The sequence below is a fragment of the Fusarium redolens genome (assembly GCF_020744475.1).
Source record: "Fusarium redolens strain MPI-CAGE-AT-0023 chromosome Unknown BKA55scaffold_19, whole genome shotgun sequence".
NCBI lineage: Eukaryota > Fungi > Ascomycota > Sordariomycetes > Hypocreales > Nectriaceae > Fusarium > Fusarium redolens.
This window is the reverse complement of record NW_025763682.1, coordinates 616,271-629,661: the sequence shown is the minus strand read 5'-3', so window position 1 is coordinate 629,661 and position 13,391 is coordinate 616,271. Positions and strand designations below refer to the sequence as shown.

Here is a 13,391-nt window from a genome sequence, read left to right as displayed (position 1 = left end):
TTGGTTCTGTCGTGTCGCTCTTGAGAACGAAGATCCAAGTTCGCCACCTTGTTCGCACTAGCCCGGCTTATGTCGTTCCTCATTGCTGGTTTTATCCCTGTTAGATCTTATTATCTCCTCTGCCTTGCCCCCCGCTCTTGATCCATTTCTCTCTACTATTTCGTTGCTCATATATTCGATGCTTGTCGCCTTTAAGGTCTGACGCGCACTGAGCAAAGCGGTCTTTATCGCTCTGCCTTTTATAACTAATTTCCTGGTCGCCAAGCTATCGCGCCTCGACTTGATAGCAATACACTGTCCTCCCTCAGAAGTAACCGCTGAAATATCTTTTACCTTCCTGTGCCTGTTTATGACCCCTGGACTAGCGATGACTTTATACTTGCTCCTATATTTGACGTGTTTGTTAATTAATACGCCCTTATGTGCAAGTGCGCTATTTGCGCGTTTGCACTACTACGCAACAATGTGAAGTGAACGCGAAACCTCTGGAGATGACTTTTCAAACCAGCAGCCACCATATCCCATTGTTCACTGACCGGCATGTGTATACTGTTTACTGCATTGACGCATCTTTCGCGACTCGGGGTTCCAATGGCGCCACTGTCAGCCCTGAAGCTTCCCTGCAGTGTCGAGTCCGCTCCCCCCCTGAGCTCAGGGCCCACTCCACCTTTCTCATCCTCATACTCATCAAACTCGCTCTCCCATCGTCATTCCTAACTTTATCTACCTCCTCCCCGAGAGCGAAATTGCCATCCATAAACTGCGGCCTAACTTGACAATCAAAAAGAGCCGCAGCAGCTATTGACACGATACATAGCGGTTTGCCTGGTAAGCATCACACACTCTCTGTATCTCCCTCTCCAGTTTATTCTCTCCTCCATTTACCCTCAAACATCAACGCGAATCCTGTCACGTTTTGCCACCTTCATCCCTGCCCTCCCGGTCCGCGTTTGCAAAAGTCACTCTTTTGGCCTGAGTTGATCAAACGCAACAAGAACAACAGGTAAACGACCCTCTGTCAATGATGGCGAGTCAAAAAGCCCTCGCGGGAGATGGCTCTCCGACTTTCCCTTCTTCTTCATCACAGCGCACTCTTTGCAACGACCTTCCAGAAGACTTAATCGAATACCATCGACGTTACTCAAAGGTAAAGGCAAAGGACATCATTCCCGCTGTTTCATCCTTCAGCTTGGATCCTGCTTGCTACGAAGCCAACCAAGGTCGACTCCAACAGCTTTTTCGAAAGTTCGACTTCTACCCCGTTGCCGGTAAAATCGTCATCTGGATGTCTTCATTGAGGCACAGCCAGTTTGCTAGGCGCGTCGAAGGAAACATAGAGAGGCGGCTTGAGGTCTTCTACGACGCCTTGCCCGGTCGCTTCACCGCTCAGGGTGATAGTAACCTGAAGTTAAAGGACGAGTCTGAACTCCAACCCGACGGGTCATTTTGGTACTGCGGTGACGACGGCTATGGCAATTGGCCAAGCCTCGTAATCGAAGTTGCCAATTCTCAAAGCTCTGAAAGCCTGATTAGCAAGGCCAAGAAGTTGCTCACCATGACCCGCGGTCACGTCAAGACTGTCGTATGCTTTAACATTCAGTACGACAAGAGGCCTTCTCAAGCCTCCACCGTGTCTGTCTAGAAGGCAGATCGCGGTACGTCAGGCAGGCTTGAGGCCTACTGCAGCATGAAACCAACAGTAAGTCTTGATCATCCTCCAACATTGTGGGCTCGCGGACTAACGTGCCTAGGTCTTCCAATCGAAGGATGGCCGGCCTGAAAACATGCAAATGACATTGCAGTGGTCCCTCCGTGAGATGGCACCCAAGAACATGGACACCAGTAGCTGGCCTGATGGTCTCATCAGCATCCCCTTCTCCCAACTCTCGGAGCTTCTCACAAAAGCTATCGAGTCTGAGGAGCTGCAGGATGGGTCAGTCAGCAGCGACAGTGATGACGACGAAGAGAGCAGCGCCGAGGATGACGAGAATGGTAATGACAGCAGCGGTGATGATTACAAGGACGAATAGTTAAGCGACTGCTATGATTTGATGTGGCCTTCTAATGTGTATCCCTCCCCGAGATGATGCACAGCTTATTGGATTATGCGGCTCATAGTGAAGACTGTAGTAAAGTTTGCTTTGCTGGAAACACCACCCCCTCACCTCGTGTCATGACTGCCGGACACATAACCACTCCCCTTGGAGCTCTGCTACTATTAGGTTATTCAGTGGCTAGCTCCCCAGTCTCTTTAGTGAGCTATTGTTGACAAGAAATCCCCGTGCCCGTCATCCAATGGTTCCTTAACATGGGAAATCGTTAGATTCCGTCGTCCTCGCCTATTCCAACGTCACTGGCATACGATCCAGTACCAAGGACGATATTTCGCCCAACGCTAAGGGTGTGACAGAAGGGCAGCTCCCCAAAACTTCAATGTCTATGTTCTGTCGTTGAACATTGACATCTATAACATCTATCCAAGTTCGTGGTTGCAGACAATTATTTGATGCTGTTTTGCTGGTCGTCAACATTCGGGATCGTCAACAACAATCAGCCCGTCCTCGGAACATATTTGCCAAGGCTAGAGGGCCAAGTGGCAAGTATAGTCATTGAACTAGTATTTGATGAGGTTTAAGGCTGCAGTGGTCAACCTGATCTTTTTCCGGTGCCAACTCGTCATGTTCCGATACGCGCTGACACTTATGCCACTAGATGGTAAAGCGAGGCGATCTCGATAGTATCCATGAACCTTTTGATGGCTGTAGGACGTGGTGCATACTTGCCAGCATTTAGAACTCGCTCAGCTCATCTTGTTGACTACCTTTCACATCATTCGACACAGGAGATGCAAGAAAGTCGCTGAGTTGGCGAAGAGTAAAGGGGTCATCTGATCTTGTAGCCGATTTTAACCCTGCTCTGCAGAGGTAATTGTTAAAAGTTATTCATCAAGACGCCAATACCTGACTTGGCGCGTACCACCTCATCGTGTCACTAATGAAGCCCTATACTGCACCTTTACTAATATGGTCTCGAATAGCTCACGGGGTCTGGATTCGTCTAGTGGCCAGTCGATTCACAAGTCAAAGACGAAGCGAATTTCATACAGACAAGATCAAGAAACTTAACTGCTTGATGGGCAAGGTCACTGCCACGTCATAGCGCATACGACAACTAACTAAGTTCTGTTTAGTGATTATAAGCTCTCAGCCACAGGTCTCAAGTGCAAATAAGATCATCTAGCTCACTGTTTAGACATTATACCATAACGCGATCGCTTAGTTCTAGTTAGGGCAGGCAGCAGGTACAAGGACGGTAAACTCGTGCATAATGAACTTGTCTTTGAATCGCCAACTCTGAAAGGCTCTTCGTCACAGAAAACCCAGGCCTGCAGTTAATACATCTCAACACACGAAGATAGGCCATGTCTTCTAGTTCCACGAGTGAGGTTGAACAGTAAAACTCCCAAAAAGGAACTTCGTAATGTTTATAGAGCCGAATATGACAAGATTGATTGGGATTGGCTGTGGTTTGACCATCTTCTGGCATGCTTGATGCCTCTCAAACCAATACACCTTCAATTTCAAGGTTGCTAGCATGAGCTGGTACCCCCATTGTAGTGGAAGGCTGCAAGTCTTTTCCAGAGCCTGTTCCATATCATCCTGCGGCTATTGATGTCTTGTCTTACTCCCTGGTCTTACTGAAACCACGATGGAGGAAAAGGCGTAAAGAGACCCTCCAGCCATTTTTCAGCGAGGCAATCTATTCACCTTCATGAAGTCTCTAAAATCTTTCAGTACAAAACGGGTTCCAGAGCCCCACAATAGAGCCCGAGTGAAGAAAGCCGCGCATAGAGTGGACACTCTTGTAGGGGGATAAGGCTGATGGCTCAGAAGAAGCTTGAGCCTAATACATCTTCAACAAGAGTTAAAGGATCAACACTGAATAAGGGTTTGAGCCAAGGCCATTTAAACGAGATTTCATGGAAGCCAATGAAACTTGAAGACAATGTGGAAGTCAAAATAAATAAGCTTCTTTACACACAGAACGATTTTAGACATGTTATTACCACCCCTGTAGATAGTGACAAGGCGTAACTATAAACTCGGAATGGAGGTACCTAAACCTTGCGCCTGAGGTTAACAGTTTGCATACCTTGCCTCGCCTGGTAGGTAGCCTATAGCGAGCCTTCGACAATCAATGGCCGCGAATGATCTGGTATCTCCGTCAGTATATCAGGCTCACATCGAGCTTAGAAGTGCTCGAGCCTTTTGGAACATGGCTCTCGCCATCCCTCTCAACCCAATATGGCCAGACTTCAAGGACATTGCCAGATACTGACTCTCCATACAACAGCTACGAAGCTGATGGATCTTGCTCTGAGACTGCGACACCCACCGAGTGTATATGCCCTTGCGACACGTGTTATCTACCTCTGTGTAGGGGGTTGAAGCTTATTTCTACCCCTCAATCTCAAAGGCCCGGTCTTGAAGGTTTACGTAAGTCATGTGAACTCTATGAGCTCCGCGTATAAAAAGGCATGCTTTGATCCACCAATCCAGAAAAGATTCCTCTCGTCTATCGATCTTTATTTACTATGCCCCACACCAGTGCAAGCACCAGCAGAGAGCTGCTAATCTTCACTATGCATTTGCTTTTGATTCTTCTAGTATGGCTTCGGAAACTTTTCACCTACTTTAAAGCCAATGTCAAACCGACAGGTAAGTGATATCTGTCCAGGCTCTTGTAGCAGCAACTAAGATCAGTAAAACAACCCATAGAAATGGCACTGCCAGCAATCTCAGGCTGAACAACCTGCCAGATGAAATCGTCATGCTAATCATTAACGATATCTACAAAGGGACCGATAAGCCATCCATATTCGCCTTCTTCGTCCTTCGTCAAGTCTCTCAACGGTTTCGACGATTGACTCAAGACAAGACTTTCGACTCTCACGTCTTCTCAAACAAGGATTGCTGCGAACGGTGCCTGAGTTCTTCCGGATTTTGGGCACGTAAAGAGAACACACCTACAGTTACAGATAATCTCGATGGCAGCTCTTGTAGAGAAAGGCATTGCTTTGGATACAAGATCAACAGGGCAGGTATCTGCTCAAAAGGACTCGGCGACCTTATCAGAAAAGAAAAGCTCTGCTCCCCGTGTCAGACGCGCCTAGATGTCAGAGAGAGCTGCGACGTCTCGGTCAATGCAAATTTGCACCCCGACATCCACTGGACTGGAAATTTTGCACTGCTTGTAAAGTTGATCACCCTTCTTTATGCTTTCCAGCCGGTCAGCAAGTATGTATCGCCAGGACAGGTTATATTCGCCTATGTGAACATAAGGTGCTCCGCTGGGATGGTGTCAAATACTCTGTTGCAGGCGCTGCCTCAGCCTTCAAAACAGAGAGAAAGAACGAGATCACGACATGCCAACATCCGAGCCACCGTACACCTTGTAACCACGGAGTTGGCAAGCCAAAGGTTCTCTTGATCACATTTGCGTCAGGGGGGGGCTTGATGTTCCTTACCTTTTCAGGTCATTCGGATTCGAACCTGGTTCCAGCGCAAAAGCTCGACGGTATTCCCTGTGGCAATATATATAGAGGACAACAATCCTCCCACTCAAAGCTATACAACAAGCCATCCAGTCAGTCCGAAAGAGAGGTGGACGATGCTTTGCACCAGAACGTATGTCTGGATTCCTACCCGAAATGGGTAGCCTACTCCTCGAGGATGTCTCCACTGATGCCTTATCCGGAGATAGTCCAGTCAAAGTCACTTACCCGTATCCATGGCACTCGTCTACGCGTCACCAAAATTTGACAGACAGCCATGTAATGATTACAGCTGGACCCTGTTTCCGTGGCAGTCCGAAGAAAATTCCTTCTTGTATCAGGTTTTACTACCAGCGAAGCATACGGTTCGGCGTGCGGATATTCCCAGGAGAACCTGAATGCTTAGGACTACCAAGCCATGATTGGTTTCATGCAGTCAGTAGGGAGTCCTATTCTTACAATGGACCCTATTGTGTTGCTAAAACATACCATGATCCAACTTATCGGAATTAGTACTCATTGCCAAGTAGTCGGTCACATTTCATAGGTTCAAAATTCAAACTATCCAGACCAGCTAGGCCGTGGTGGTCGTGGCCAGCGATCGCTACTGAGGACATGTTTAAGTCTACCACATGAAGACGGCAATTCTGACTACCAGCTCCCTAGCACGTCACCAAGGTACCAGACGAATATAAACACCAAGCCATGGGGGCAGAAATGAACGATAAATGCTTACAAGTTGGGCTGTTGCTGTATGCAAGAGGTGCTTGTAAATGCTGAAAATTGAAGGTTCGCTGCAAATTATCAGTGTAGGAAGCTCTATAGGCGAGTACCTTCTGTAAATACAGAGGGTGTCATGAAGATCTGCGGGCTACGAAGTCTTTTCTTGAATGAACACCTGAGCGATTCGAACCGAACCACCAAGAACCCTCCCGACCATGAATGTCACTGCGACTCGGCGCTTATCCCTGTAAATGTCATCCAAGACATCGCCTCGCACGTCATGTCGCCTCTGTCTTACCACGCCCTTATTGCCGCCATCCTCGGTCTATATAGCAACCTCTGGGCGTGAATCATCGCAGGTCGTTGCTCAGCGAGTCGAGTGTCACCTCTGACGCCGGCACCAGTTATAAAGGCGCTGCCTTCCAACCGCTCACCACTCTGACGACGAGAACCGTCATTCCAAATATTCCACTCATAGAGGCTAAACTAGTATAAAAGTCTATGAATTCTTACGAGAAGACTAAACTAAGCTTATGATAAGTTTTGTAATTTTTATGACAAGATTAAACTAACTTCTAGATGAGTTTTGTTGAATTTTATGAATGGTCCAAGCTTTGGTATTCATCCTGTTCACTCTTGCCTAGGAGCAGCTGGTCAGGTGCGAGATGCGGCTGAGTTTCGTGCAGTTGACGTCCTCGACGAACAGGCGGTGGTTCTTTCAGGCATTTTTCGTGTGTCGATTTAGTCCATAGACTGTCATTGCGAGCGGCAGGCATTGCACCAGATACTGACAGTTGTCAAGGTCGCAACAGGCAAGTTCACAAATAGTTACCTTGGAAATGATCTTGCTAGGAAGCATATGCGACGCTCCATAGAGCTGACAACGAAGGTATTTTGACAAAGCTCGACGCCATCCTCAATGAAGGGTCGATGCTGCCGGGATGGACTTGAATACTGGTCTTGTTCACCTCGGTCTCAGGAACAGTGTTGTCGTATGCATCAGCATTTATGCTGTAGCAATTGGTTAGGCTACTTAGTAGCAACAAGTCAAGTAGTAAGAGCAAAGCAACCAGCGAACAAAATGGTTAAGAGGCCATGAAGTATATGGGGATACATTTGTACAATGGCCACCCAGATGGGCACATCACAACAGCGTATAACTATATGGAGACCTGATTTGAGCATGTTACCCTGAAAATTGATGGGTGAATGCGAGTTTGTCTTATTGAAATTACGGATTGCAAGCCGATTCTTCGAGTACTTGATAGCGTGGCTGATCTCTGTACAAGTTGTGCTTTTGATCACAAGCTCAAAGGCCCACTGCTCTCTTGGTGACGATTTCAGACGTGACGTTGCCGACAGTCTCATTGCAGCTCTTCTTCCATCTTCACTACTCGAGCATCTTATTCAACTTGCGTGTGCGGTCGATTGCCGGCTACTATTTGCATTAAAAGCCCGCTTTCCTTTCTAGCATGAGAGCTCCAATCTCTTCAGAGTAGGATCACAACGTGGGCATCGTGTCCATAGTGCCTGCAATGCTCGCCCTGCACCGACGGCATTATACAATCTCGGGGCTCGCAGCGGTCTGCAACGCGAGCCGAGTATCCGTGTTGAGATTCTTTACCATTCTACTACCCGTGGGTACGGTGAAGGGAGCCATGAAGAAGAGTCTCACCGCCGGAATTGGGATAACTAATCTCTCCAGTGGAGTTCACAGTTTTACTGACAAGGGCCATTGTCTGGCTTCAGTGTGAATATATGTAAGGTAAAGAGAATCTTTCACCCTTTCCGTCACAGGCACAATAGCGATGGTTTGATACTATTTTATCATATGACCTATTCTAGAGGCCACTCTAAGGTTTCGTTTCCGTTCCTTTAGTGGCAACCAACATGCTGGTCACCGGCACCAAATTGTGAATACAGCATGAAGCAGCGAAATAACTATACACTCTACAAGTTCGCAAACTCCGCCTAGGTCTCCGTGTCATGGAAGCGTCTTTTCTTTCGGTCGTAGGGTAATGAAGCCTGGAAAACCTGAAATACCTTGTAAGCATCATGACGCAGCATAGTGAGATATTGACCCGAGAGACAAGCTATGCATGCCAGTGATGATGATATAATGCAATGCCAGTTACAAAGGAGTTTCTGTCCACTCATTGAGCACCGCTTGGAATGGTAAAGCCTTCACACAAGGCCATTGACTAGCCCGCGTATCTTCATCTCTCGAACAGAAGGATAATGCCAATTCCCATTAATCTAAACACCATCTCGCACCGCCGTCAAGGTGATCCCAAAGTTGCGTGACACAGGGCCAATTCCACGCCAGAGAGATCCGGTTCTAAGCATAGGGAAATGACTTGCTGTAGATGTGGTTAGATCTTGTATAAGCAATTACTTGGCGAAACTGCATTCTAAAGCTGCAGGGAAATAAACATAATAAAGGCAATATCGTTCTTACTTCCTTAACCCGTTCGCCGCATTTTTTCCGCCATTGTTACCAGCTAATAGGCTTTTCACTTCACTTGCGTTTAACGACAATAGACCTTATATGAACACATTATTCCCAGGCGAAAATCGCAACTAAAGCTGTACGAGATTATGCTCTGCAGGGATACTGGAATTTCTACCTTACCAACGTATTTACCGCATTTATAAATCATTCAATGGATTCTATTGTCTTTACGGTAACATTGTACAATAACCCGATGCCACTTGGTATAAAACATCCATTGGCGCACTTACAAATACATCTGGCACCCCACCAAGCTAATTAATAAGACCTTTGTTATAATAAAGTAGTATCGGTTTGCTTGCGATAGAACTTAGTCCCATGGGTATGTATATCCAAGTGGAAAAGGTGTATGTTATGGCCCCCTTAACTGTGACCGTATGAACCTGAAAAACTAAGTCTAATTGGCGAAGGTGCTATTGAACGCATGCATCATAATCAACGCCAACTATAACTACAATGGGCATTAAAACCTACACTACAAAACATGATCGTCTCATTATCTAGAAGGACCCAGGCAACATCACGCCATAACTCATGTTTCGTCATGGTCATTGATTGATAGTTAAAGCTTATGATATCTCAACGCGATATATCAAGCTAACACAATCGTCTTGGTCATATAGTCTTTGTCAGTGTGAAAGCACCAAAACAGGATGCTTTGGGATCAAAACTGACACTGAATGGGGTACTGAAAGCAACAAGCCCAAGAGGTTTCAGGGCCAAGGAGTCAACGCCCAATGGGCGGGTTAGTACGTGGATGTGAATCACCTGATACAGCCATAATAGTAACACTGATGACACAATGGAACCACATCATTCCATACTGTTACTGGGATGAAGGGCCAGTCACCAATGGATAATCGGGACATGCAGAACAGCAAGAATGGTAAGAAGATTGTTAACTTTAATACTCATTTCTGGTTACCTTGGACCTTGCTATGCAAGGGAAGTGGGGAGTTTGTAGTTAAATGAGGCCAAGCCCAGGAATCTTGATTGTAAATTGCATTTCCTTGAGATACCGTAATGCCAAAGTCTAAAAGGACTTGATACGCCTCGCTCCAGTATGCAAGAGATTGGTGGATCACAGATACTTGATGGCCTATCCCAAAGGGAAAGAAGAAATATTGACACATATGGGAAATGTACTAAGTGATGTCACTGGGCAGCTCAAAAACAGGATTGAGATATAGTTAGGTCTCATTTTTTGGTAATTTCTCCACGTTCTCATGCCCTTAATCCACACCATATATCACAGCTGCTTGAGTTTTGACCCCCTCCACGGACTCCTCGTTTTGATAGCGACTGGCCACTGATCATCTGTACTCTATTCATCCACCTGTTGTCACTTTTGTGTAGTCGATGGTGGTTAACGCTGGCCTGGAAGTGGAGAGGCTTAATCAGTCGTGATGAAGTTTGACGTGATGAACTTGAACTGAATTTCATCACGGCCATTTGTGAATCACGTTTGACCCTCTGACTCGATATCTTGTCTTTTCTCGGTAACAAGACAAATGTTAGCTAACTGCTCTTGTGCATTTGGATCTTCGGTACGTGACTTCAGATCGCGAATGCATGTGCTCTGCCCATGTCAACGCTCTAGGGGACCAAGTGCCCCCTATTTAAACCGCGACCGGACCTGACTTTAGGAATAAGTAGTTAATGGTCTGCATGTTGTATCAAATCGTTGCTGTCATATCGTGCTAGATGCCCCAGCCTACACACCAGCCTTGCTAAATTCAACACCAACTAGCTCGATATCACTTCCGTTTCCCTTTTTATCACTCAACTCTGCCGCAATCTCACAAGAATGAGACCCAGACCATGAACCATTTCGGCAATCACCGTCTAGAGCCGACCCCTCGATTATCTCTTCAAATCCGCTCGGGGCTGTCCGGCGTATGGCATGACTGGATTTAGAAGGACGTCCCGATTCCTGAATGTTATAGTTGACTCCTTTCCTATGAAGATACGGTCGGAGAGCCGGTATGCAGCAGATGACAAGACCGATATAGACATCGAGGGAACACCAGAGTTCTGATAAGAAGTTAGACCATGTTTCCCGATTCGATCGGAAATACACTTGCCGATGATTGTGAAGGATCGGAAGTCTTGGCTATCGCCGAGTTGGATGGTTAAGAAGCGTGTGAGAGAAAACGCTATGTCGATAATGCCCAACAGAAAGATGCAGTAGACACTGACTTTGACCTTTCTACGCATGTTAAGATTATGGATGATAAAGAACGGAAGACCGAAAACTAAAACGCTGTTAGCTTTATACCAGTTCAAAGGTAGCAGCTGAACTTTCGAGCAAGGCTTCCAACAAAATGCAATACCCAGTTAATTTGGAAGAGGAGAAGTATAGTAGAAATTTTACACGCTTCTTCAGGTTTCGAGACCGACCTAACACCAGTATTAGAAAGAGAACTTTGAAGATGATTGCCATGAAATACCAGTTCCTTTGAATCGGGTAGCAGAGAAATAATTGAAGAGAAATGGTAACAATGTAGGCGCAGATGCAATACACGATCACTATCCAGACTATGAGTCTTCTTATGACCATGAATGGAGGAAATAGCTGTAGATATATAACAAGAAGGGATGCCTTGCAAAGATAAAAAGTAGTGTAAAATGGGAAAGGATTGGCCCAATTATACTACGATACCCCATCAGCTTAATCTCCGTCGTCAATAATTACAGCACTTACCTTTCGGACTCTGATCGACTGTTCTAATGGAGCATCCCAATTAGACAGTGTATAGTTGATCCCGGGATGCAAAACACCCTCTTTCGCATAAAGTATATCGAAGAAGCCGGTGATAAATGCTGTGCACCATGCTGATATGCGTAGCCAGTCAGCTGTGACGAGCCTCTGCTTTTGTATTGCTAATCGTAGATATATTCGGGCGCCGATGATTATCGCGGATAACGAGATGAGGACATAGATAACGGTCTGAGCGTATTGTTGTTAGACATTGATGGTCTGGATAACTGGGCAAGGTCAATGGTATCACGTACCAACACAACAACACCGGACGGTCCAGCAGCCATTTTGGCGACACATGGATTCACGTTACAACTCAATCTCGCAGGGACGTAGGCCCTGTTGGGAACATGGGGGACGAAAAGCACTTAAGCAAAAGAAACCAATACGCCATTCCACAAACGTTAAACAGACACGCCACCGAGCTTGATGCAACCCCATACCAAAGGGCAAGAGACTTGGTTTGGTGGCTAACCAGCGCATAATGGTGTACACCAGTTTCGTGTGCCTCTTTCTCCAGGCCACAGATGCTGTGTGGGTGGTCAAAATCAAATTACCATGCACACCTGCGCTTTGACGGTGGATGCAAGCTTCGGGAATAGACTCGGCACTAACATGTTTCTTGGGCTGTAGAATCGCGATAGAGTTTACGCTATACTCTTCGATCGCTCAAGATCAGCCACGGGCGATCAATCTTGTCTAGATTCAGGGAGAAGTGGAGGCAAAGAAGCATTTTGCCGACAGGCCGAGACTTGGGGGGCGGGTGATAATTATGTGATTCTTGGAGGGACATGAATCGCGAGTGCAGCCACGATTGGAAATCACAACGAGTCGGGCATGCTGTGATCCTTTAAGAGCAGATATCTAGGTACAGACTGAATGATATCGTTTCTTTCTACGTTGAATAAATGCCTTTGACGGATATGCGTACAGATGGGAATACGTTCATCACGATATGGATGACGGCAAAGAAGCATTGGGTATCTACCCCTTGAATTAGAATCTGAAGTAGAACACCAGCGCTAACATCTCCCGAATTGAGGTTAGACTCTGCACATCATCTCCTACGCAGGTCCTCACTGGCCGCCTTTTGACTTTTGACTTTTCCCAACACATACCAGTGCTTACCTACTAACACAGCCTGCAACGACGCTAATCGGAATATTGAACCTTTGCATTCTCTCTGCCATGGCCTTAAAGACAGGCAATTTTGCAATCTTGGCAATCGTACATATGCTGAACCACCAGGAAGAAGACTGACGATATGAAAGCTGCCTCCACCGGCGCTTCGACACGGGTTGCCAGTCCACATTGGCTCTATTCGGAACTATGCTTGCCAACATCAAGCAGACTGCTGCTTCAGTGACGCTTACAGTAGACTTGACCTGCTCCAAGAAGCTGCGAAGAGCTCACATTGGCATTTCATCCGTATGGAGTTCTTCGTCACGAGGTCTACACTTGTTCTGCCAGTAATAACAATCGATCGTCTCTTTTCCAACGCTCAACTTGATTTCGCATACATAAAGCTGGCACTTCTCGCGGCACTTTAAACCTCGCTGACCTCTTCTGATACATTTGTCAAGCTGGAAATTTCTCTGCAATGTCCATGTTGTCAACTTGAACACATATCAAGACCCTCACCACTGTATCCCCGCTATGGACTGCTTCACCATCATCGGCAGAGCGTCATTTGTCCCTTGTAAGCACCGCCTACTCTTTGCACCTCCTTCAGCATCTTGCAGCTTCATTTTCTCGCCCACCGTCAAACAGGGCCTCTGCCATGTCAAAGAACCTAGCACCTACATCACCCTTCCGTGGTATTTCTCCCTACTCAAGACGTA

General features: G+C 46.5%; 3 protein-coding genes across 3 annotated transcripts; 2 read left to right on the top strand and 1 right to left on the bottom strand.

The window, feature by feature from the left end:
* Nucleotides 1-1,024: 1,024 nt before the first annotated feature.
* On the top strand, nucleotides 1,025-1,642 carry BKA55DRAFT_695726 (uncharacterized protein; the record flags this gene model as incomplete). The annotated part of the gene is made up of 1 exon (XM_046200191.1): nucleotides 1,025-1,642. The coding sequence occupies one exon, from the start codon at nucleotides 1,025-1,027 to the stop codon at nucleotides 1,640-1,642; it is 618 nt and encodes a 205-aa protein (XP_046043967.1).
* Nucleotides 1,643-4,594: 2,952 nt separating this feature from the next.
* On the top strand, nucleotides 4,595-5,614 carry BKA55DRAFT_710791 (uncharacterized protein; the record flags this gene model as incomplete). Its single annotated transcript, XM_046200792.1, has 2 exons — nucleotides 4,595-4,718; nucleotides 4,820-5,614. 2 exons carry the CDS (start codon nucleotides 4,595-4,597, stop codon nucleotides 5,488-5,490), a joined length of 795 nt encoding a protein of 264 aa, XP_046043966.1. The 3' UTR covers nucleotides 5,491-5,614.
* A 5,038-nt stretch (nucleotides 5,615-10,652) lies between these two features.
* Nucleotides 10,653-11,837, bottom strand: BKA55DRAFT_523625 (uncharacterized protein; the record flags this gene model as incomplete). The annotated part of the gene is made up of 5 exons (XM_046188654.1): nucleotides 10,653-10,823; nucleotides 10,989-11,052; nucleotides 11,195-11,364; nucleotides 11,494-11,739; nucleotides 11,805-11,837. The coding sequence occupies 5 exons, from the start codon at nucleotides 11,835-11,837 to the stop codon at nucleotides 10,653-10,655; spliced, it is 684 nt and encodes a 227-aa protein (XP_046043965.1).
* Nucleotides 11,838-13,391: the final 1,554 nt, after the last annotated feature.